Below are 26,684 nucleotides of genomic sequence, written 5' to 3'. Positions count from 1 at the left end.
ATTGCCAGCCTAATCTCGGGAGTTGATAGGCTTGAAGTCATAAACAGAGCTGTGCATCAAGCATTGCTAAGAGCATCTGGCAAACGCAGTAAAGTGCTGTTTGAATGAACACTTATGAGTCTGCTGCTGCCTTCCACCACTCAGTCAGACTGCTCTATCAAATATCAAATCATAGACTTATAATATAATAAACACAGAAATACGAGCCTTTGGTCATTAATATGGTCAAATCCGGAAACTATAATTTTGAGGGGAAAAAAAGTTTATTCTTTCAGTGAAATAAGGAACCGTCTGTATTTTATTGAATGGGTGGCAACCCTGAGTCTAAATATTTCTGTTACATTGCACAACCTTCAATGTCTATGCAAGGTTCTGGCAAATTAGCTCACAGTTCGCATGGAGCTGCGGCCCAAACTGTTGCATATACCCGGACTCAGCTTGCACTGAACGCAAGAGAAGTGACACAATATTAACTAGGGATTTCCCTAGTTAATATTGCCTGCTAACATGAATTTCTTAACTAAATATGCAGGTTTAAAAATATATACTGCTGTGTATTGATTTTAAGAAAGGCATTGCTGTTCATGGTTAGGTACATTTGTGCAATGATAGTGCAATGATGCTTTTTTTCATGAATGTGCTTTTGTTAAATCATTACCCGTTTGGCGAAGTTGAAGTAGGCTGTGATTCAATGATAAATTAACAGGCACCATATTGATTATATGCAACGCAGGACAAGCTAGTTAAACTAGTAATATCATCAACCATGTGTAGTTAACTAGTGATTATGTGAAGATTGTTTTTTATTAGATAAGTTTAATGCTAGCTAACAACTAGGTCCCTTTGACGCGCTGCACTCGCGTAACAGGTGGTCAGCCTGCCACGCAGTTTCCTCATGGATTGCAATGTAATTGGCCATAATCGGCATCCAAAAAGGCCAATTACCGAATGTTCTGAAAACTTGAAATCGGCCATGCCTATAAATCGGTCGATCTCCAGAGCAGATATTAATCATGTAATCTCTTTTCGTGACTATTTTATCTTCAATGTTGTGAATGTACACCAGTACTAGTACCAACTAAATCTCTGGAACAAGGCAGGATGGCGACTGCACCTATTTTAGCATTCCATGGCAAGTCCCTTATCCTCTTCTCCACACAACCCCCCCCCCCCCCCCCCCCCAGCTCGGGAAGTTTGACGTTTTTTCTTCTTCAAACATTGGGTAGCAGTGCTTCTCTTAACATTTCATAACAGCATCTAGTATAATATCCATGTAGCTACGTGTATTAATTTTTACAAAAAGGCAGATTCAAAGTCATTTATTTTGATAAATATCAAGCCAAGACCTTAATATCTAACAGCTGGCACTGGCTATTATATTTACATACAAGTTGCAGTCTTCAAATTTTGCTATATAAAAAGACAACACAGGACTACATTTGATTGGTTGAAAAATAATCTACAAGGTGGAGAAAAAAAATCCCATTTCATTCCTTTTTAGATTTAATTCTAAGGCAGCAAAAATGTGAAGAATGTGCAAGGGGTGTGTACTTTCAGGAGGCACTGTAGGTCTTCATACTGAATACAACTTTCTCTCTTCCCCTCATTGATGTAGGCTACTATTCTTTGTTCTACCGGTGCTATAACTTTTGAGTTTAAAATACCTAATGGGTCCATCGATTGCATTGTAAACAAATTGAAAAGCAATTCTAGCAAACTGAGTAGTCAACACCTGTGACTAAAACAATTTGGCTTGACATATTATCCTTTTTGTTTAACAGGGATACTTTGCCAGAAAGCAGCAAAAATTCAAACTAAGCGAGTATACTGTTGAGTCACTTGTCATCCAGGCTGAATCCCATCCAGTCGTGATTGGGAGTCCCATAGGGCGGCGCACAATTGTCCCAGCATCGTCCGGGTTTGGCCATCATTGTACATTTAGAATTTGTTCTTAACTGACTTGTCCTAGTTAACATCTCAGAACTAAAATTGACAGTAAAACAAAGCAGCAAACTTCAAACACAAACAAATCCAGAGCAGAATGGAAGATAATGCACGTTGAACATTAAGTCCAGGGGGAGGGTTCTTCCCAATGATGTGTATAAACCCTGGATGACTGACAGGGGGCACTGTATTGAAGCCTCAGCACAGCCATCTTGGTAATCCTCCATTGTAAAAAAAAAAAGATTGTGGAAGCCACATTCGTTTTTGACACTTAGTCTATTAGACACTTTAATACATACTTTTAAATTATTATGTGAGCTAAACATTAAATGTTTATATTTTTTGAGTACTAGGGTTACTGTGAAATGAAATGCATGTCATTTTGTTCTTCAAACATTTAATTGAAATACTGTTGAATTCCATTAATTCCTATGGCGGACTGCTCCTACTGGAGAGTGCCAATATGGCCGACCAGTGGCTTCAAAGCCTCTCAACGGCCAATACATTGCATCAACGGCCAATACATTGCATCATCAAACCAGAGTTTATATACATCCTTGGGTCCTCCCCTGCTGTGGCAGGCAGAAGTTCAGTGTATTGGGTCTGCAAACTGTGTGTAAAGATGTTGCAGCGCCCCATGTGGTCAGGGCTAGGGAGTGAAGCTGAAAACAGGGCACTAGACAAGGCAGGAAACTCTTTGAAGGTAACAACAAAAAAAAAGCCACTTTTTTTCATTTTCCCAAACCAGGGTGAACATTTTCTCAGGTTGTTTGTCAAAGTGTGAGTGTCTCGTATGTCTTTATAGTCATGTCTGTTGTGTGCCTGTACATGTGCTTCCTCCAGATGCACAAACACACTCCTAAGAGTCCTCGTTCATCTCTTGGCTATCTGTCCTTGCAATTTTGTGTGGAGGTGCTGGACTCCCTCCCTCTCCTTGATCCTGTTCCCTCTTCTTCGCTGCATTCTGTTCAACAGAGGAGGACAATCAGTGCTTTCACTCACCTGATTGACAACCTCTACAAAGTTGATGTTCCAGTTTCAGAGTGAGCATTGCTGACAATGCTTTAAGCAGTTCCTGGTCTGTTACAGGTCACATCTGTTACTCTTACATGACACCTTGCTATTCATAAATGTATCTATTCATTCAGGAATGGGAAGCCCCCGCCAACTCACCTTTTTGTCCCACTGTTGGTGAAGGTAGCGAAGGAGGATATTTGTTTTCTCCGTGACAATGACTAGGAAGTAAAATAAATCCATTTATGAGGAATAATTTAGTTGTTTTGGAAGGGGAAATGGCTTGAGTTTAAAATACATTTTTACATTTCTAGCAGTACATGTTTCCCAAGACAAAGAAAATAAAGACTATCGATGAAGTATGTGCTCTCCTGTAAGGATGAAGGAACTTACTCTGTTCTGAGGGGTACTCACATGTCGGGAGGTACACGGACGGTCTTCGGTTCTGTAAAAAGTGATTTAAAATCGTTTCAGGTGGAGCAAGACTGATGATGTTCATCTGTCATATTACAAATGTTTTGATAGATGAGTAAGTGCTCACCGATGCTTTGCACACAGGGTCTGCATGGAACAGGCTGAAATTCCTCTTGTTGTAAACAGGGAGACCCTTTAAGAAATCTGCCTGTAGAAAAATATTATTCAGTCTGTGTTGTGTAGCTAAGCAAAGGTGTAGACTACATCTAAAAGTTGCCAATTTTGCAGAGCGTCATCCTAGTCCTGCAGTTCATGGGTGACTAAGCCTCTTGCCCTGCAAGATTCTGTACCATCCCTTGCCTTATCGATCATGTCTGGTTTTAGGTTAGCTAAGTACCTCCTCCACATTGAAATTCAATTGGCACATGAACATTAGCGCTGAGGTGGTTGTATTTAATTAAAGTTTTATTAAAAAGAAACAGCGAAAGGCACGCAACAGAGGACAAACATGGGTACATTTAAGTATCGACACAGAGTGACTCGAAGGAATCAGAGGTTAATTTAAAAAAAACTCTAGTCTGCGCTCAACTCAGTGGAGGAGTTGGGGTACATGGCTAGTTTAGGTTGACATCTAGTTAGTTCAATATGAAGGATGCTTTACTGCCCCTTTGACAGCATTTGGTTCAAACTACAGAGAAGCAAAGGACTGTATGTTCTGGAATAAGTGACCTCCAAGACACCATGGGGAGGGTGGGGTACACCTCTGCTCGAAACCGGGGCTGGTGCCATGTGGCTGACACCCTGGGCGTTCCCTGTCATATGGTCGAAACAAGTGGAGGATTCTATCTGGCTTGCTGGCTGGCAGGTGAGATACAAGCAAAGATTTGTATAACTAAAACAAGATAGGCTGTGGTCTGTCATTTCAAATGGGAACAAATGAGCCATAGTGGGCAGAACAAGCAAGGGGGGGAAGACCCAAACGCACGAGATAGCGAGATCCAATTGGCGTGTTCTTGCAACATTTGCATATTTCCGTTGGGGAACGCCTACTCAAATGCGCGTGTACAATAACTCGAAACGCCTCTGCGTCTTAACGCAAATTTAAAATAAATAAACAAAACTTTGTAAAAGGGTAAAGTCTACAAAAAATCCCACTCTGTTTGCAACATACTTTTGTTTTGGTTACAGAAAACTATTGAGATCAAATGTTTCATCGATTAGTATATTAACAGAATGTCGGCCAAAATCCATCTCGTTCCATCTTCTCCCACTGCCGGACACTGGGCTTCCTCTCACTACCATTTTTGATAGTGAGTGGAAACGCCAACCGGATGCTTCACATTTATACATCTGGTGAAATATCTGTCTCATTGTTATGTGATACAAGCTAGCTAACTAAGTATTTAATAGCAATACATGAACGTTACCAATAAGACAGAAAGCGAGCAAGCTACTTCAGATCATACAATTAAATAACTGAAAAATGAACAGCCATATGATGAGATCACTGAACTGACATTAGCTAACGTTATCTTGCTAAGCTGCCAGCTAGGTAGCTGCTTTCTCTTCGCAAAACGTTTTGCCGGTAAGTTACCTTGTCCATGATGTTCCCTTTTTGTGTCGCAAGACGAAACGCAGACTGAGCTTTGCACAATATCTTGCAGCTGGATAGATAATGTGGCAGGTAGCTAGGTAAAGTTAATGGACTGTTTTATCAAGCCAGCGAACGTTAGACTGCTGTTTTAGCTAGTTAGATAGCTACCTGCTCTCCAGTCTACTAGCCAATGTTTATGAAATCCTCCACAGTCACTTGTTATTTGAAGCACGCTGTTGTATACATTCTTGCGTCCAACTTTATCTTCTGTAATCATGAAAAACCGCAAGTACAGTGAGGCACTTCTTCGACTAGGTTTAACTGCGGTTGGCATCCAATAAATGTTTGCATTACCGCCACCTACTAGATTGGAGTATAACTCCCTTATACTTTGCTTTAAAAAAACTATACCAACACTTAACACACCCTGTAACTCTTCTGATATCAAGTCTCGCACACCCAAATACTTCTCTGCAGCTGCCACCACAACCCAATTTTCTGTGACTTACCTTCCATCCCTGCAGTACAGTTGATAACCAATAAATCCAATCTTACTGAAACATATATCACTTGTTGGCCTATCCTTCTGTGCTGGTACATACAGTATATACTACAAACACCACTCCTCTCAGGATCCCTCCCTCTTGACCCATCTTCCTCTACTTTCTTCACTGCCTCAGCATATGCTGCACTACTTTAACCCTGTAAACCTAAACCTGCCTCTCTCTTACAGGACATTTCTGATCCTCAGGTCCATGGGCACCCCTACAACGAACACATACCACTACTTCCCCCAATGCCACACATTCCTTTGTCTCATGCCCTTCTGCACACTTCTCACACCTAGCAACCTCCCTCCTACACACTGCTGCCACATGCCGATAAGCTTGACACCTGTAACAATAAAATGTATTCGGCATAATAGCTCGAACATGATAAATGTATAAATCCTAACATCACTTTGTCGGCCAGACTCAACATCAAAATTCAAAAGAACAGACAATAATTCTTCTGTTTCACCACTCACGCCACCCGCAAACACCGGGAATCTTCCCCTTCAGTTGGTCAACCTTTACATTTACTGCTACCCCAGTAATCACTCCCAGTAATCACTACCCCAGTAATCAGCCCCTCCTGACAAATTTGCCGAGCTATGCACTTGGACAAACGATTTGGCCATCATCTCTGCCTTTTCCTCACCTGTTACTGCCACATCCTTCCCACGTGTCAACACTGGATAACCCCACTCCCTTCTGACCCCACTCATCCTCTTAATCATCCCCTTCCAATGGTGCCACAGAACCGACGCCAGCATGACCCCTTTGCCTGACTGATAGTTCTCCTCACCAGGGCCTGGGCTTGCTTATACTGAATCAGATGTTGGAAGTTATGCGTCCCTTTCTGTGCTCTAAATGCCGTGTTCCTACTCCTCATCATTGCCCCACACTTCTCTGTCCACTATGGGACTGCTTTCCTCCTCCTCCCTGAACTATTAGGTATAGCTTCAGTAGCTGCCCCCACTAATGCTGTTCTCACCAAGTTATTCATTCTGTCCACATCCCCTCTCTTATCCACCTGAGTAATCACCTGCTCACTCAGCTCCTGAAACGGATCCCACTTTGTCCTTCCAAACACCCACCTGCCTACCCCATCCACTGACACCTCCGCCTCCCTCTGGCCAACTGTGTATACAGGTAATGATCACTCCCTACTGTCGACTCCTCCCATACCTCCCACTCACAGATTCCTGCCATCGCACTAGATACCAGAGTGAGGTCCAAGGCAGACTCTTTCCCTCTGGCTACATAGATACTGGTCCCTCGGCCATCATTCAGGCACACCATATCTTTAATAACTATCAGATTTTCCATCACTTGGCCATTTCCATCCATTAAAATCCCCATACCACATCACCTTATTTCAATTCTGGCCCTCCACCGTCTCCAGCACTTCCCAGTCCAATATCTGACAAGGATTATAGTAGTTCACTACCACTAGCACCCTCCTTGAAGACTCAACCACACCTTCACCACCACACATTCCTGTTCAATAACTTTGCCACCTTTGCCCCCCCCCCCCCCTATATCTGTCCCTAGAAATTACTACATATCCCTCCACAGTCCGATTGAGACATGTTTCCTGTCACATACTGCTGTTTGGGGTTTTAGGCTGGGTTTCTGTACAGCACTTTGAGATATCAGCTGATGTACGAAGGGCTATATAAATACATTTGATTTGATTTGACATACACATGGTTAGCAGATGTTGATGCGAGTGTAGCGAAATGCTTCTGCTTATAATTCAGATAGTGCATTAATATCTAACAAGTAATCTAATAAATTCACAAAGACTACCTTATACACACAAATGTAAAGGAAAAGATAAGAATATGTACATATAAATATATGGATGAGCGATGGCCGTGCGGCATAGGTAAGATGCAGTAGATGGTATAGAATACAGTATATACATATGAGATGAGTAATGTAAGATATGTTGACGTTATTTAAAGTGACAATGATACCTTTTATTAAATATATTTATAACATTTATTAAGGTGGCCAGAGATTTGAGTCTGTATGTTGTCAGCAGCTACTCTCCTAGTGATGCCTATTTAACAGTCTGATGGCCTTGAGACAGTCTCTCCGTCCCAGCTTTGATGCACCTGTACTGACCTTGCCTTCTGGATGATTGCGGGGTGAACAGGCAGTGGCTCGGGTGGTTGTTGTCCTTGATTATCTTTTTGGCCTTCCTGTGACATCGGGTGCTGTAGGTGTCCTGGAGTGCAGGTAGTTTGCCCCCGGTGATGCGTTATGCAGACCGCATAACCCTCTGGAGAGCATTGCAGTTGTGTGCGGTGCAGTTTCCGTACCAGGTGATGATACAGCCTGACAGGATGCTCTCGATTGTGCATCTGTAAAAGAGAGTTTTAGGTGACAAGCCACATTTCTTCAGCCTCCTGACGTTGACCACCACGCTTTCTGTGTGGGTGGACCATTTCAGTTTGTCCGTGATGTGTACGCCTAGGAACTTAAAACTTTCCACCTTCTCCACTACTGTCCAGTCGATGTGGATGGGGGGATGCTCCCTCTGCTGTTTCCTGAAGTCCACGATCATCTCCTTTGTTTTGTTGATGTTGAGTGAGAGGTTATTTTCCTTACACCACACCGAGGGCTCTCACCTCCTCCCTGTAGGCCGTCTCGTCGTTGTTTGTAATCAAACGTCTGCAAACCTGATGATTGAGTTGGAGATGTGCATGGCCACACAGTCATGGGTGAACAGGGAGTATAGGAGAGGGCTGAGAACGCATCCTTGTGGGGCCCCAGTGTTGAGGATCAGCGGGGTGGAGATGTTGTTTCCTACCCTCACCACCTGGGGCCCGTCAAAGTCCAGGACCAAGTAGAACAGGGCGGGATTGAGACCCAGTGTCTTGAGCTTAGTGACGAGTTTGGAGGGTAGTATGGTGTTAAATGCTGTAGTCCATGAACAGCATTCTTACGTATGTATTCCTCTTGTCCAGATGGGTTAGGACAGTGTGCAGTGTGATGGTGATTGGGTCGGTAAGCAAATTGCAGTGGGTCTAGGGCGACAGGTAGGGTGGAGATGATATGATCCTTGACTAGTCTTTCAAATCACTTCATGATGATAGAAGTGAGTGCTACGGGGCGATAGTCATTTAGTTCAGTTACCTTAGCTTTCTTGGGAACAGGAACAATGGTGGCCATCTTGAAGCATGTGGGCATAGCACACTGGGATAGGGATTTATTGAATATGTCTGTAAAGACACCAGCTAGCTGGTCTGCGCATGCGCTGAGGACGCGGCTCGGATGCGGTCTGGGCCGGCAGCCTTGGGAGGGTTAATACGTTTAAATGTTTTACTCACGTTGGCCACAGTGAAGGAGAGCCCACAGGCTTTAGTAGTGGGCCGTGTCAGTGGCACTGTATTTTCCTCAAAGCAAGCAAAGTAGTTGTTTAATTTGTCTGGGAGCAAGACGTTGATGTCCGCGACGGGGCTGGTTTTCTTTTTTAAATCTGTGATTGACTGTAGACCCTGCCACATATACGTCTTGTGTTTGATCCGTTGAATTGCGACTACTTTATCTCTCTATTGACACTTCGCTTGTTTGATTGCCTTGCAGAGGGAATAGCTACACTGGTTATATTCAGTCATGATTCCAGTCGCCTTGCCATAATTAAAAGCGGTGGTTCGCACTTTCAGTTTTGCGGGAATGCTGCCAACAAACCACGGTTTCTGGTTAGGGAAGGTTTTAATTGTCACATTGGGTACAACATCACTGACCCGCTTTCTAATAAATACGCTCACCTAGTCAGCGTCTACGTCAATGTTGTTGTCTGAGGCTATCCGGGACATATCCCAGTCCACGTGATCAAAGCAATCCCATGTCAACCCTGTCATTCTCAGACGCCTCCCAGCCGCGTTCACTATTAGCTGAATCCTCTCTGTTTTAGACTCTACTTTAGCTACTCTACTTTAGCAGTGCAATTGATAGCTCCTGCTATGAACGTCACCAGCTTTCTTTTATCTATGTATGCCATATCGCCGCCCACCTGCCCTGTAATACTCTGTCTAGCTGCTCCTACCCATCTCTCCTGGACCACCCTCACTGCCTCAGCATAGGACACCCTTCTCTCCACTCTCACTTGTTGCACCTCCACTGCCTGCTTCATTGCCCCACACCCACCACATGCCACACTAGGAGCACCCCCACAGCTGCAACACTATGGTTATACACCATCCCCACACTTCCCATACTTATGCTCCACTCCTCACCTGGCACCTCTTTTTCTCTTTACAAACTGCTGCCACATGCACAAATCTCTGGCAGTAAAACATCTTAAAGGCTTCGGTACATACGCCCTCTCATAATAACTCATATATCCTATATTTACTTTATTTGGCAGTACCCTGTCCTTGATGTGTAACAGAATAGACAGGCTGTCGACCCTAATTCCACCCCTTTAGTGCTTGCAATCTTTGAACATTCACTAGAACACCTCTCAAGTTGTTGCTAACCTCTTTAATGCTAACTGACAGACACTCCTGTTATCACTCCTTTAATCCACTGCTTCCCTGCTTGAACATTCCAGCAGCTCGACACCACCTTACACTTCCCTATTTGCTTCACCCTGAGAGATTTTTCCCTCTGCGCCATGTCCTTACAGAACCAACAAGCTCCCATCTCTTTAGCATTGATAACTTCCCCAATCAACTATTTTATCACAGCCGTCAACCTTATCAGACTCATCGCCCCAACTCTCCCTTCCTCCCTGAACTTCAGAATCACTTTATGCTCCCCTCGCAACTTATCTCGCACTTCCTCTGCGCTTTCTGCCTCTAGCGTTGGAAACTGTTGCTTTCCTAAAACATTTTTTTCTGCCTCCTTAAACCTCTCGCTCCCCTTAAAAACCCTACTCCCTTACTCTCCCGCTTTCCTTTTCTCTTTCCTAATCCCCCTTATACCGCTTTGCTCCATACTTGTTTGACTTTCTTCTCTATCACTATCTCATACCATCTCTGCCCCAGTCACAGCACAGCCGTGCTGAACCGCCGCCACGCAGAGAAAGGTTTGATTGTTTGTTTATCAACGATTGATACCGGAGCTCCGATCAACCCTCGTCCCAGCAATCATCCTCAGATTCCACTGATGTTAGCAGTTGGAGAAAATCTTGAGATTGTGTTTGCGGATCGCATTCAATTTAAGGTGCAGACACCGCACCCTAATGTACTGGGGTGTGACGCCATTCACGGCCTACTGACATTCAATTGTGGTACAGTACTATAAAATTGGGAAAAAGACAAATTACCATGCCAACTATTAGCCATCTCTCTCTAAAAACAAAAAACACCACTCCATTATTTACCCTATCTAATCCTACTCCAGCCCAACAGTCTGGGAGGACAAAACACTACCACTCAACACCCCCTGAGCTGTTCTGCAGTAAAACCTCGCAATCCCAAGTGTATTTCTGCTGCTGCCACCACAACCTTTATTTCTGTAACTTTTGATCCATTTCTGCAGTGCAATTGACAACCATAGCTATGAATGCCAAGAAACCTACATTACTGATGCAAATATTTTTCCCATCACTCTGTTAGTCTTTGCCTACTCACAGGAATTATCTCAGGGTCCTTCACCCTGTACCCATCTTCCTCTACCACTCTCTTCACTGCTTCAGCATACAACACTTTCTGTACTAATCTGACCCTAGCAACCTCAACCTGCCTTTCTCTCACCGGACACCTCTGAGCTCCAGCCCCATGGGCAACCCCACAACTAACACACACAACTTTCTCCACTGAAACTACACATTCTTTTGTCTCATGCCCTCCTGCACACTTCACGCATCTAGGACTCTCCCTCCTACATACTGCTGCAACATGCCCATAAACTTGACACCTAAAACACTTTAGTATTTTAGGAACAAACGCTCTCACGGGATAACTTACACTTCTTACCTTAATCTTATGGTAAAGACTCTACATCAAAACTCAAAAGAACAGACAACGTCTTTTCCATTTCCCACTCTCTCCTGCGGATCTGCATCGCACAAAGCGGCGAGCGTCACAGACCTCTTTAGCATTCTCCTTCGATGGGATTTGCCATTGTATGTGAGTGTGGGCCAGAGACAGTGAGGAACTACAGTGCCTTCAGAGTATTCATACCTCTTGACTTATTCTATTTTTTTAAAGTAGAAGCTCAAACTGTTTGGGCACAGACCTGGATAGCATGACAGAACTCTGCAGGCTATCTCTGCAACAGATTACAACTCCACCCCCTTTGGCAGTTCTATCTTGCCAGAAAATGTTGTAGTTGGGGATGTAAATTTCAGAATTTTTTCCTAATCCAGGATTCAGACACAGCTAGGACATCAGAGTTGGCGGAGTGTGCTAAAGCAGTGAATAAAATCAACTTAGGGAGGAGGGTTCTGATGTTAACATGCATGAAACTAAGGCTTTTACGGTTACAGAAGTCAACAAATGATAGCGCCTGGGGAATAGGTGTAATGTTGGGGGCTACAGGGCCTGGGTTAACCTCTACATCACCAGAGGAACAGAGGAGGAGTAGGATAAGGGTACGGCTAAAGGCTATAAGAACTGGTCGTCTAGTGTGTTGGGGACAGAGAATAAAAGGAGCAGATTTCTGGGCGTGGTAGAATAGATTCAGGCAATAATGTACAGACAATGGTATGGTAGGATGGGAGTACAGTGGAGGTAAACCTAGGTGTTGAGTGACGATGAGAGAGGTTTCATCTCTGTAGGGACAAGTTAAGCCAGGTGAGGTCTCCGCATGTGTGTGGGGTGGGACAAAAGAGCTATCTAAGGTATTTTGAGCGGGACTGAGGACTGAGCGGGACTGAGGGGCTGAAGACAGCAGTAGACAAGGCATATTGACATTAGAGAGAGGCAAAAAGCAATCACAGGTGTTGATCAGGAGAGCTAAGACAACATCGGGTAAATGGCGATGAATGGGCAGAGCGAGTCAGTTAGGTACAAACAGGACCGGAGTTCGAGACTGGGGCTGACAGGTAAACAAAATGAGGTACTGTGTTATTGAAACAGTCCAGGGGGCATCAGTTGTGTAGCCGAGTGATCATAGGGTCAAAAGAGCAGCAATAGGTGAGTCAGGGTGCCATTCGGTAGTCACTACTACGCTAGGCGAGCAGGGGACACAGCGTTCAGAAAAGCTAGCGGTCTGGGGCTAGTAGCGGGTTCTTCGGCGACATCGTAACAGAATAGCCTGTTGAGACCACATCGGGCGATCACGTTGGCAGTCCAGTCGTGATGGATCGGTGGGGTTCCGTGTTGACAATAAAGGGTCCAGGGCAATTGGCAAATTAGGTATTGTACCTAGAATTAGCTGGTATATAGTTTGAGGCTAGATCAAGGCTAGCTGGTGCTTGCTTTGGGACAGAGGCGTTAGCTAACAGTAGTCAATCATTGCAGCTAGCTAGCTGCAATGATCTGGTGTATTGATCCAGATCGGCAGGAATCCGGTGATATGGTAGAGAGAAGCAGTCCGATATGCTCTGGGTTGATTTTGCGCTGTGCAGACTGGCAGGTGTTGTCCGAGTTAAGGCTGGCTTGTTGACAGAGAAAAAGGTGAAGACCTTGGCTAACAAAGACTAGTAGCTAGTTAGCTGGCGAGCTCATGATGGAAGTTCCAGTTATAAGGAATAAAAATAGCAGATCCGTACCGCATTGGGTGAGGCGGGTTGCAGGAAAGTATATTTAGTTTGTAGATAGAAAGTGAGATTAAGATATATACAAAAAAGACTGGCTATTTACACAGGATAAGACAAAGACAAATACACACGTCCTACTGCTACGCCATCTTGGGGAACTCATAATATAATAATATATCCTAATTCTGTTTGTGTTTGTGGGGTAGACGCCTGACTACTTGTATTCAAAAAAGCTTGAAATATTGGGTTACATGAGTTTGTGGCCCTTCCCCAATCCAGCCAGTCATTTTTCTGCAGTTTGTTTGTTATTTATTTGATTTAACCTTTATTTAACTAGGCAAGTCAGTTAAGAACAAATTCTTATTTACAATGACGGCCTACACCGGCCAAACCCGGACCAATTGTGCGCCGCCCTATGGGGCTCCCAATCACGGCCGGATGTGATACAGCCTGGATTCGAATCAGGGTGTCTGTAATGACACCTCTAGGACTGAGATGTAGTGCCTTAGACCGCTGTGCCACTCAGGAGTTAAGGGGGTTTAACACAATATTTATCAATTTAACCACTTTGCAGTAAAATATTTTTATACAACCATCCATTTCATATATGGGAGACATTAGAAATATGGAAAACATGTTTTTGTTTTGTTATACTTCGGTAGGCTTATCTCAAAATGTTGGGGTTCTTGCCACTAGCCTATTCGGAGAGATGGATGTGGAGGTGCCAATGAGCAAGGCTGAGTCTAAGCTACTGATATGGGAAGTAGTGGTAGAGATGGCAGGAGCAGTGGAACAGAGACACAAATGGTAGACACAAATGATAGACATGTATTCCAAGTACAGAGGAAAGTCGGGGAGAACGGCAGGAAGAGACAGAAGAGAGGAGGCCATCTTTAGAAGGCTAAGGGTGGGACACATTATCTAATCTTTTGTTATCTTTAAGCGAAACGGGGCTGACAGTTCGGATTGACAGTGCCTTTAGAAAGTATTCACACTCCTTGACTTTTTCCACATTTTTATACCAAAACTCTCCCACATATGCTTGGGGACTCTCCCGCGAACATCAAACGTGTTTGCTTATTTTTTTCTATAAGCAATGGCTTTTTTTTCTGGCCACTCTTCTGTAAAGCCCAGCTCTGTGGAGTGTGCGGCTTAAAGTGGTCCTATGGACAGATACTCCAATCTCCGCTGTGGAGCTTTGCAGCTCCTTCAAGGTTATTTTTGGTCTCTTTGTTGCCTCTCTGATTAATGCCCTCCTTGCCTGGTCCGTAAGTTTTCGTGGGCAAACCTCTCCTGGCAGGTTTGTTGTGGTGCCATATTCTTTCCATTTTTTAATAATGGATTTAATGTTGCTCCATGGGATGTTCAAAGTTTCTGATATATATGAGTTATAATATATATATATATATATATATATACTGAGATCATGTGACACTTAAATAAAGTCCACCTATGTGCAATCTAGCTAATTATGTGACTTCTGAAGGTAATTGGTTGCACCAGATCTTATTTAGGGGCTTCATAGCAAAGAGGGTGCATACATATGCACGGCAGGAAGAGACAGAAGAGAGGAGGCCATCATACTACATATGCATGTTTTTTTTTATATATATAATGTTTTACAACTTTTTTTTTTTCATTTCACTTCACCAATTTGGAATATTTTATGCATGTCCATTACATGGAATCCAAATAAATATCAATTTAAATTACAGGTTGTAATGCAACAAAATAGGAAAAACACTTTTGCAAGGAACTGTATGTACATACAGTGCATTCAGAAAGTTTTCACACCTCTAGACTTTATCCAATTTTTTTGGTGCTAGAGCCTGAATTTAAAATGAATTACATTAAGATTTTGTGTCACTGGCCTACACACAATACCCCATAATGTCAAAGCTTTTTTTAAATTATTATTATTATTAATGAAAAGCTGAAATGTCTTGAGTCAATAAGTATTTAACCCCTTTGTTATGGCAAGCCTAAATAAAAGCAGGAGTAAAATTTGCTTAACAAGTCACACATAATAAGTTACAAGGACTCACTCTTTGTGCAATAATAGTGTTTATCATGATTTTTGAATGACTATCTCATCGCTGTACCCCACACATACAATTATCTGTAAGGTCCCTCAGTCGAGCAGTGAATTTAAAACACAGATTCAACCACAAAGACCTGGGAGGTTTTGCAATGCCTTACTAAGAAGGGAACCTATTGGTAGATTGGTAAAAAAAAAAAAAAAAGCGCATGAACCCAACCTCACTCCGAATTTACTTTCACATACAGCTTGTGTAAGAAAAATTATAGGAGTTACTTTCAAACACAGTGATGGACTGGGCCGTATTCACCACCCTCTGTAGCGCCTTGCTGTCGGGTGCCTTGCAGTTGCCGTACCAAGCGGTGATGTAACCAGTGCTCTCAATGGTGCAGCTGTATAACTTTTTGAGGAACGCGATGTGGATGGGTGCGTGCTCATCCTTCCGTTTCCTGTAGTCCGCGATCAGCTCCTTTGTCTTGCTGACATTGAGGGATAGTTTGTTGTCCAGCCACCACACTGCCAGGTCTCTGACCTCCTCCTTATAGGCTGCCTCATCATCACACAGTTATCTGGAACCACTGGCGCTCTCATGCATGGTTCAGTGTTGCTTGCCTAGAAGCGAGCATAGAAGGCATTTAGCTAATCTGGTAGGCTCACTGGTACTTACTTACCTATACTAAATATGTAGTACTTACTTGCTTGGTTCCTAGTAACTATGTCTAAGACTAAATTGTTGGTACATATTTTTTTTTGCTACCATGTATTTACCTACTAACAGGCTGTAAAATGAAGGGTTACCCTGGAAGCTTTTCCCAACCTGAAGGATGCTGGGGATACTCCTGTAGTGGAATGGTTGGTTGTCTGGTTGTGAATGAGTCTGTGAAAGGGCTGTTACAAACAGTCCTGCCCTTAGATCTTTCAAAAGCCTAATTTAGTTTTTTTATTTGGAATGTTTCAAAAAGTCCCGCAGGTCCCATCCTACATTTCTTCATATTCCTTTTGAAGTCAGGTAGGATTATAATTTGGATGATATTAACTGTGGGTGGTTGGCTGAGATTACAGTCTGGGGGAGGAGGGAGAAGAGGAGAGTGACAACCTGTGAGGGTGACCTCCGGTCACATAGAGGAGGGCTCTCCATTCCTGGCTATAATTTTTAACCCCACTCCAAAACCAGGGATAGGTTGACAAATGGGCAGGTAGGGATGGAAATGATGCATCTCGATAGTCTCCTCTCATTGATCTATAACATAAATGCAGACTTTGCTTTTACCTACCAGTTATTTCTCGCTAGTGCATTGATGCTGTATGACTAAATTGATATAGGCCAATCACAGAATATCTTCGCAAGATAATTTCAGCGAATTTCTCAACTTTATTTGAGACCTATGTTGCTGCTCTGTATGATTATTTTTGTGGTAAGCCTATGTGAAACACAGCTGTGAATATAGGCCATCACCGCTGATGTATGGAAGTCTGCCTTGTCTCACCTCTCTGGCACCTGGACCCTTGGTAACTGTTCCTTAGCAACAAAACTAATAGAAACCATATCAGCAGTGGTTGTCAGCTAGAGGAGGATAGGGATAAAGAGGAAGATTTGGGGAGTTTGCATTTTCCTGTTAGACTTGTTTGGAAACCAATGGGATTCATTGGCTTTATCAGTTACAATTGCAACTGTTTTCAAGTGTAAATGGAAACAACTTAGCTTTTACTGAAATTGTACTTTTCAGAAACTGTTTACCCGTGAATAGATTTCATTCCCCCTGTATCAGTAGTGTGTCTGCTAGGAGGTGAACACTGTTTCCAATGTATCATGTGTAGGCTGCCATCTCCATGGAGACAGCTGGGTTAATTAATTCACAGAGCAGAGGGGTATACTAGTTAGCCAGCTAACTTCAATAAACAACCCAGAAATAACAGTAGATTTTCTGGATAATTAAGAAAGCTAAACTTAGATATGTGTATTTTGTTGTTCAGACAATTAGCCTACACCAAGCACAGTTCAAGCTTATCTTTCTAAAAAAAAAAGTAAAAGTTATTTCCGAATATTTAGACGAGGTATCTGGAGGTTCAATACTTTATTCAGGAAGTTCTTCTGTAGAGAGAAACCCCCTTGAGTCAGCTGCTCAAAATGATCAATGGACAGAAATAGAGGTGGCCTGGGCCTTCCTGATATTCGTAAATACTATTTGGCATTTAATGCAAGGTACCCTCTTAAATGGGCTTTTCACAACGATTTCACTCCCACTCCTTGGGAGATCATAGAACAAGAAGTCTTAGACATGAACAAATGTTCTTTGTACCACTCAGCCTTGAAGAGACAATCTGAAATACTGGTAAGGGATAAAGAATCCTATCATAAGATAGCTTTCAATTTACATAAAACTATGGGCTTTGTTGGAATATAATCACCCCAAGCCCCTCTGACAACAATATGAGATTGGACAATTTATACATAGATCTGGAAATGGCCTAATCTGATATTGATCCATGGTATTGAAACCAGTTTTAGCCATTACCGGAATATCAGTCCCTTTTGGACCAAGTGAAATGTTTATTGAATCACCTTGGAAATGTCCAAGGAGAGATAAAACAAAATAAGTTGATCTCACTTGCGTGTATGTGTGCTAAATGTTTCCTTCCATTGAATTGGATGTACATTGATGTTGTGTCAGAGGAAATTTGTATCAGAACTTACCTTGACACGTACAGTACCAGTAAAAAGTTTAGACACACCTACTCATTCAATGATTTTTCTTTATTTTTACTATTTTATATATTGTAGAATAATAGTGAAGACATCAACACTATGAAATAGCACAAATGGAATAATGTAGTAACCAAAAAAGTTTTAAACAAATCAAAATATATTTTATATTTGAGATTCTTCAGAGTAGCCACCCTTTGCCTTGATGACAGCTTTGCACACTCTTGGCATGCTCTCAACCAGCTTCACCTTGAATGCTTTTCCAACTATCTTGAATGAGTTCCCACATATGCTGAGCACTTGTTGGCTGCTTTTCCTTCACTCTGCGATCTAACTCATCCCCATCCATCTCAATTGGGTTGAATTCGGGTGATTGTGGAGGCCAGGTCATCTGATGCAGCACTCCATCACTCTCCTTCTTGGTCAAATAGCCCTTACACAGCCTGGAGGTGTGTTGGGCCATTGTGCTGTTGAAAAACAAATGATAGTTTCACTAAGCGCAAACCAGATGGGATGATGATGTATTGCTGCAGAATGCTGTGGTAGCCATGCTGGTTAAGTGTGCCTTGAATTCTAAATAAATCCCAGACGGTGTCACCAGCAAAGCACCCACCCCCACACTATCACACCTCCTCTATGCTGCATGGTGGGAACCACACATGCAGAGATCATCCGTTCACCTACTCTGCGTCTCACAAGGACATGGCGGTTGGAACCAAAGACCTCAAATTTGGACTCATCAGACCACAGGGCAGATTTCCACCGGCCTAATGTCCATTGCTTGTGTTTCTTGGCCCAAGCAAGTCTTCTTATTATTGGTGTCCTTTAGTAGTGGTTTCTTTGCAGCAATTCTACCATGAAGGCCTGATTCTCGCAGTCTCCTCTGAACAGTTGATGTTGAAATGTGACTGTTACTTGAACTCTGTGGAGCATTTATTTGGGCTGCCATTTCTGAAACTGGTAACTCTAATGAACTTGTCCTCTGCAGCAGAGGTAACTCTGGGTCTTCCTTTCCTGTGGCAGTCCTCATGAGAGCCTGTTCCATCAGAGCGTTTGATGGTTTATGCTACTGCACTTGAAATTTTCCAGATTGACTGACCTTCATGTCTTAAAGTTATGATGGACTGTCGTTTCTCTTTGCTTATTTGAGCTGTTCTTGCCATATGGACTTTTTGCCTACTTACTACTGTTTTGCTACAATGCAACTACTTAGCATGTTAGCTAACCCTTTCCCTAACCTTAACTCTTAAATTTAACCCTTTAACCTAACTCCTAACCTTAACCCTAACCTAACATAGCATATCATACTAAAGCAGTCAAACTTAGCATATCACATTGAAGTAGTCAAATGTAATGTATCATACTAAACAGGTCAAATGTGATCAAGATATAGGATACTATACATCCTACAATTCATTTTATATTTTACGACTGCTATTACATTGCTAGGGCCAATGTAATGTAACCTAATGTAAAGTAACATTTCATACTAAACGGAGTGACCCGGATTTTAGTCAAATATAATACGTTTTGCTCTGAGACCAGGTTCCAGAGAGGCAGTCACAGGACCAGGGAACAGTTGGAAAAAGAGTGAACGGTGCGCTTTACAATGGATTAAAAACCTGCACATGTAGATAGACACCTGGCGTGCGCATCCACTATGCGCCCACGGGCACGTCCAATATGCAATGGAATTGATAATGCACCTTGGTTTTCATTTTTAGTAGCTTATCAGGTAAACTAACGGGTAAGAATGTTGAGGTTGAGAACAGTGCTGCTGACTCCAATTAGATTAGATTATTGGATTGGCTGCAACAGATTATAGCGCGCCTGCTTCCAAGACGCAGTATACCGAGGAAGACGCGTATGATCTAACAATTTTACCCCTGTGGACTTCGACAATAATAAGGTATGATTCTTCGTTGTTGAGAATGTATATGAATGAAGCCTGATGTATGATTATAATTGTATTTCGTGTCAACAGAAGGCAAAAAGAGAACGCACCGGGAAAGTAGGGAGATACACTAAACCAATTGCATAACAAATTCTCAGAATGTAATTAGCCTAAATCAAATACCAAAATGGGGATGTGGTATTACTTCTGTGGAAAGTGGTATGGCTGATCTAATGCATCTTGAAAATTGGTGAACAAAAGGTGAAAAACATTCTGGTGTTTGCTGTATATTTGCTGCCTCAGATGTTCCGTCAGTGATCCATTCAGAAGTAAAAGGCAGTGCGCACGCTTTGTGGTTTTCCATTCTATGGAAGGGGACCTATAGTAAACGGAACAGTAGCAAATAAACTACCTCATTTATTAGATAGCCAACAATGTATATATATATTGTTGTATCCAACTAATAACAATAAATGATATTAGATTCATTTCAGTTGTGATATGACCTAATTATTGACATGTGATTCATGAGAGCCCAGATAGGATTTGTCCTTTGGACAGCCCTCTTATTGCATGATATTCCTGAGATTATATTGTAGTGGTTGAGGGTTTCAAAATAAGCTTGGATGATATATTATTAATACATCGTCATGAAAATAATGTTCCCGACTACCTCAGGATGTCTTTTGTATTTAATGTCACACCAATATCCTATTTGATTGGTTTTGTGACCAATTGTTTTGATTATTTGTATTCAAGACAAAGCACCTATCCTGTGTATTGATTTGAAGATGTCACCCAGTGATAGGTCATGTGATGTGTTGCCTTGTAAAGTAGCTGATATTGATTGGATCCTCCAGCTGACACCAGTCCATTGGAGGATATTGAACACATTCTCAGCAGCATTTAGAAATTATTGTGTTTTTAGTACCAAATAGGCTCTGATTTTGATCAACTCCTCAAACTTTTCTCATGGCTGGTCTCGCCTCTGATTTAGTACAGAATATACAACATGTATGTATACATGAATTTAGAGTCCGCTTAGCATCAGATTTCAACACCATTTTTAAAGTATCTATTGATCTCATGTAGCCTATGCACATCTCATGGTTATGACTCTCACCATGAGCCAACAAATCAATTGTCCTGACACTCATCCACAGAAGTTGGAGCCATTGTTAGTATGGGGTCCACACAAAACATAAAATATGACATAATACATAACATGAACAGGCAATGACCGCTGAAGGACAGAACGGCATACAATCACACAATACTGTGACCTTGATATATTAAGGATGCCACTTTGCATCGTGCAGAACAGAAGCACGCCCGTAGTCACACCTAGAAGAAGGAGGATTATTGTTAGTGTTTGTTGACCCTTAGCAGGCCCGAGACCGTCAGCACAGGCCATAATGTGTTTTAATCCATCTGATGCTATCTGCTCTTTTCTAAGCGCCAATCCCTACGCAGAGTTGACTACCCTTTGATCTGTGCTTATGTAACACTGTTTTAGCTACGCCATTGGCAGGAAGGCGGTGTGTTGCTACTGCTAGCCTTGCAGATATTACTGGCCAATTTTGAAGGATTGACTACATTTGCACATGGACCAGAGATTTTGACCCAATTGCTGAAATTGTTTGTAGTTGCCAAAAAGTTACACTCTTGTTCCTCAGTGGGTAGACAGCGGGGGGATTTTAATGAGTGTGCACGCGAAGAATGTGTGTGGGACTTCTGCTATTTGTAGCCAGTGCCGTGTTATGCCGATAACATCATAACAGCGTTATTGGCCAAGAAAGTGGGTGGCAGTACCTTCGAATCCTTTATTATTATTTCAGATAAGACCACATATGAGAGATGTAAAACCGTTGTGTGCTACACCACAAATAAGCCCGCGGTTGCAGTTTGTGGCGTTTATGGGAAGAGGTCCCACTCAGTGATTTGTCATTCAGTGTGTAGTGACGAGACACTGAGTCTGTTTTTAAGAATCACTGGAATTATGAATAATTTAAACATATAGCATCTATACTCCTGGTTATTGAATAATATATATGAGCACTGAGGGAGACTGCTATGAAAAGGAGGGGTAGGTGTGGTTTAAAGGCAGTCGTTTATGGAGGGGGACGCAATGTGTATCAGTTTTCTACCTAAAATTACACCTGAAATGGACTAGTTATTAACAGTAAAGTGTATGGTAAGTTAGGTAGCCTATAAGAGGTTTACCTTTAAAACACAGGACAGGGTCTTTACATGCTGGCCATGCCCCTGTCAGAATCGACGCTGAGAGAAAATGGAGGGCCACGCCACAGTAGTCGAGGGACACGTTTTTTCAATAGATCAAACCTGATGTGTCAGACATCAAGGCCTACAGCTTATCACACAACACACAGCACCACAGAACACTGTGTGGGATGAGGAAGTGCAAGTAAGCAAAAGAGAGGGGGAAAAGGAGAGAACAAGAGGAGTGGAGTTATATGCTACATTGTTCCTATAATCCTCATCCAACCACAGTGAGCAGTGGGGGCTGAGGTAGAAAAGTCTGCAGTTGTACAAAAAGAACGTCTGGTTCCAACATCAAACCACAAAAGAAAAGACATATCCGGCCTTTTCTATTCTATTCTATTGCAAACACAAAAGTTGAAAGAATTGTTTATGGAGAACCACATATTTTTAAAATATATTTTTTAGAAAGGATAGATAGACAAACATATTGCGTATTGCAGTGTGTCTGGAGGGAGAGAAAGAAAGGGGTGTACATCCCTCTTTTCCCAGGAAAGAAAGGAGAGGAGAGCAGCACAAAGACTAATAGCACAGGAGACAGACCCAGCTTGACTCTCTCTGCTATTGCCAGTCTGATAAGTGTTATTTATCTTAAGAGTTGCTGCTCAGGAAATAATACATTAGGAACACAGCGAGAGGACATAGTGTGAATAAATGTCAGTAGTTGTAACAATCTGGTTTTGTCTGATTTTGTTTTGTTCTTTTGTCGGGAACATTTTGTCAGCTGTTTGTCAATATGTGAAAACAGTGTAACAAGTCTATGTTAAAAGCCAAGATGCTGCCCACTCAGAATAGTTTATTTGAATTAAATGGGATCTTAAAGAAGAGCCACACCCCAATCCCTTTACAAGGGCTGTCCTGAGCCCGATTTATGTTTGTGTGGGCAACATCTGTGAACGCATGTCATCTTCGCTTCATTCAGAGCAGTCCCACTCCCAAATACCCAATTTTTCATAATCAGATTGGAACAGCCTGAAAATCACAGAATCATTGTTTAAGTATTCTAAATTTTAAAAAACAGTAGTTGGGAAAACAGCATCAGCAATGAAATCCAAAGTTTGTCATTTACTTTGCTTATCAAAACAAACACACATGTTCTTGCTTTGTAGCCTCAACAATATTCACCCCAGGCCTTGGGTCCTATGAAGTGTAATAATACTGGAAGACACAGGGGGCACACATGGGCACACTGTAGCCGGCTTTATCTCAGCCATGGGCTATTACGGTCCCCCCTTTCTATTAATACTTCTAAGGCCTCACTAGGGAAAGAGGCTTGATAGAAGAGCCTATTTATCAGCCACGTCTGAAGGAAAATGGTCACGTTTCGGTGGTTTCAACGAGTCACCAACGTGTCAAAGGAGTTCCTCTCCCATTCCTGATATATTATGCGCTCATTATTCTGTTGTGCTGGGATTCTAAGAGTGGACTCTGTTCACATAGTCTAACCTTACCCCTAACGGCTTTAGAATAGGGATTATCCTGGCAGCATGTGTTTGTGTGTGGATGCTGTGAGTGGGTGCGTGTTTCTTTATATTTGTATATGTATAGTGAAACAGCCGGCTATGTACTATGTATTGTCAGACACTGTTATTGCCTTCATTATTCATATACAATTGACTCATGTTTATGTCTATGTGTGTGAACATCCAGGGGCAGCCATGCTGACCACCTTAATGGACGGCCTCCTCTGCTGCCTGACGGGGAAGTCGGCCAACGTTGTGGTTCCCATAGAAACCTCAGAACCCGCTGACGGCTACGAGTTTGTGGAGGTCAAACCAGGTCGCGTCCTGAGGGTCCGACATGTCATTCCGGAACGGGAGGTGGAGGAAGAGCCCAGCGGGCCAGGGGGAAGCGTCCACTGCAAGAGGAAGATCACAGTGTATCGTAACGGACAGCTACTGATAGAAAACCTGGGGGATGCGGTTAAACAGGAGCGGTTACATGCTCCGAACGGAGAAGCAGAACCCAACTGTACAGTAGAGGTAGAGCTCGCAGACCCACCTTCCAATCCAACTCCCAATTCTGACACTAAAGTGGACAAGACAGGGTCAGTGATTGGGGCAGGGGGAGCAGCAACAGCTCCAGATCTGACCCAGCAGCCCCGGAAGCGACGGCGGAAGCCCAAGCGCACAGTGGTGATCGACAGCGAGAGGAAGATCACATCGTGTAAGGGGACACACGCGGACGTGGCACTGTTCTTTGTGCACGGTGTGGGCGGCTCGCTGGACATCTGGGGCAGTCAGCTGGACTTCTTCTTCCGTCTGGGCTATGAGGTCATCGTGCCAGATCTGGTAGGTCACGGGGCGAGCTCGGCGCCCCAGATCGCGGCGGCATACACGTTCTATGCCCTGGCCGAGGACATGAGGGCCATCTTTAAGAGATATGCACGGAAAAGGAACATTCTCATCGGACATTCTTATGGGTGAGTTAGACAGAAGTGTGTTAGTTATAGACACTACATATTGTATTTTCTGCCTTTTGCTCTCCCAGACTCTCTCCATCTCTCTCTTTGTACAGTGTGTCATTCTGTACATTCCTGGCCCATGAGTACCCGGACCAGGTCCACAAGGTGGTGATGATAAACGGAGGAGGCCCCACAGCCCTGGAGCCCAGCCTTTGTTCCATTTTCAACCTGCCCACCTGCGTCCTGCACTGCCTCTCCCCCTGCCTCTCCTGGAGCTTTCTCAAGTAAGAGCGGGAGAGTGTGTGCGTCTTCCCTCCCATACAGACAAACTTCAGTACAAATATCTTTCCGTCTATGACGTTCAAGTATGATATCCTATATCCTACTCACTCTCTCCTCTGCCTCCCTCAGGGCTGGATTTGCCCATCAGGGTGCAAAGGAGAAGCAGCTGTTGAAAGACAACAATGCTTTCAACGTGTCCTCCTTCGTGCTGCGTGCCATGATGAGTGGCCAGTACTGGCCAGAGGGCGACGAGGTGTACCATGCAGAGATCACTGTGCCCATCCTACTGGTGCACGGCATGTACGACAAGTTTGTGCCCGTGGAGGAGGATCAACGCATGGCAGAGGTGAGAGAGAAACCTTTTAAACGCCAACTTTAACCCTTTCTTTAAACCTAATCTAACCTCTCTACCTCCTCTCAGATCTTGCTGCTGGCCTTCCTGAAGATAATCAATGAGGGCAGTCACATGGTGATGATGGAGTGTCCCGAGAGCGTCAACACCCTCCTGCACGAGTTCTTCCTCTGGGAGCCAGACTCCGCTCCTAAATCTAAACCACGATCTGAAACCGCCAATGCATCCAACGGGGGAGCAACTTCAGAAAGCCAAGCCAAGAATAAGTAGCCCATAGAAGGATGGATGTGTGTTATTGACTCCAATCAAAGCTTGCACAGCCAGTGATGTGTACTGTCTACCATGGCTGGTAGTGCTAGGCGTGTCTCCTCGGGTGCAGGGAGCTGGTTTGAGTCGGTTTGAACTGGTCTGGGCTGGTTTAAGATTGAGATTTGAGGAGGTGGAACACAGTACACAGGGACAGATGGGTCTATATTTGGTCTAAGTCTGAGCCACTGCACTACATCAGAGGAAGGACAAGAGGGATGCGAGGGAGGGTGAGGAGGGACGGATAGATGGACGTCAATGACGTTGACCGTGGAGGTCTATTGTATTGTTCTGACCTGTTCTGATTGAGTGACTGATCCCTGACTGTGCCTTGGGGTGGCGTGGGGCTGAAGAGGTGCTGAGTTGTAGAGGTGGACCTGATAATGTTATTGGTTTTGTGTGTTGCGTGTGGTACACCTCTAGTTGCACAATGGGTGGAAATGTCAAAACAAGGGTGGATCAGAGAGGGAAGAGAATGTATTGGAAGTGGTCAAGTCACACAAGACAATAACTAGCCAAGAAGAACGCTTGTTATACTACTCAAGCCAAAGGTTAGCCAATGTTTGTGACAAGCAACACCAGAACCAACTTTCTTTTTTTTCTGACCACTTCGTCACATTTGAATATTTGAAACTTCACAACATTGTGACTCAAGTTGAATGAGACATTTGAAATGATGTTCGACCATCAATGCTGCTTTTTGAGAACGAGCCAACTCCAATGTATTTAAATGCATTATTCAAACGCACTTCCCTGTCAGAATCATTGCAAATGACAAGCCATTTCTTGACATTGACAATGTTTTGCTTTGTCTACTGAGAAACAACTTGAGGGACAGGGGAAATACCAATGTGTGACTGTTTTACAAAGTCTTCTTGTGTATTTTATGGGAAAAACAAAAATGTTTCCTTTGGCTGCTGGTTAACTGGGAAGTACAAACTGGTAGATATCAATGTGTGTTTTGGGCCCTTTTTAGAAGGATTATTTTTCTTGCTGTTTATTCATATTCCTCTACAAAACTATGCTGAACAATGATTGTTTACCTTTTTTTCAGGTAAAAGTGATATAAGCTATGAAAATGTTTATTGGTACACCAAAATATGGTACACCAAAAATGTTTGTAAAATCGGAGAATTCTTCAATACCACATAGCAAGCTCTCCGTCATGTAACTACTGAACAAAAATGTAAACAAAAATGTAAAGTGTTGGTTCCATGTTTTATGAGCTGAAATAAAAGATCCCAGAAATGTTC

The 26,684-nt window shown here is 43.1% G+C and overlaps 2 protein-coding genes across 3 annotated transcripts; one reads left to right on the top strand and one right to left on the bottom strand.

The window, feature by feature from the left end:
* Window positions 1-1,304: 1,304 nt before the first annotated feature.
* LOC110521840 (DET1- and DDB1-associated protein 1) lies at window positions 1,305-5,318 on the bottom strand. Its single transcript, XM_021599753.3, has 5 exons — window positions 4,967-5,318; window positions 3,500-3,580; window positions 3,352-3,403; window positions 3,118-3,179; window positions 1,305-2,908 (listed from the first exon to the last, which is right to left on the bottom strand). Exons 1-5 carry the CDS (start codon window positions 4,973-4,975, stop codon window positions 2,804-2,806), a joined length of 309 nt encoding a protein of 102 aa, XP_021455428.1. The 5' UTR covers window positions 4,976-5,318; the 3' UTR covers window positions 1,305-2,803.
* On the top strand, window positions 4,669-26,684 carry LOC110521839 (protein ABHD8). 2 transcript variants are annotated; one of them, XM_021599752.3, is made up of 5 exons: window positions 4,669-4,957; window positions 23,738-24,509; window positions 24,605-24,775; window positions 24,903-25,119; window positions 25,195-26,684. In XM_021599752.3, exons 2-5 carry the CDS (start codon window positions 23,746-23,748, stop codon window positions 25,393-25,395), a joined length of 1,353 nt encoding a protein of 450 aa, XP_021455427.2. In that variant the 5' UTR covers window positions 4,669-4,957; window positions 23,738-23,745; the 3' UTR covers window positions 25,396-26,684. The 2 variants fall into 2 exon arrangements, with proteins under 2 accessions (XP_021455427.2, XP_021455426.2); XM_021599751.3 differs by lacking the exon at window positions 4,669-4,957 and adding an exon at window positions 19,457-19,822.

Source organism: Oncorhynchus mykiss, chromosome 4 (assembly GCF_057628025.1).
Source record: "Oncorhynchus mykiss isolate SJ-2025 chromosome 4, ASM5762802v1, whole genome shotgun sequence".
NCBI lineage: Eukaryota > Metazoa > Chordata > Actinopteri > Salmoniformes > Salmonidae > Oncorhynchus > Oncorhynchus mykiss.
Note: the sequence above shows the minus strand (reverse complement) of the source record. Positions and strands in the feature narration are given on the sequence as shown.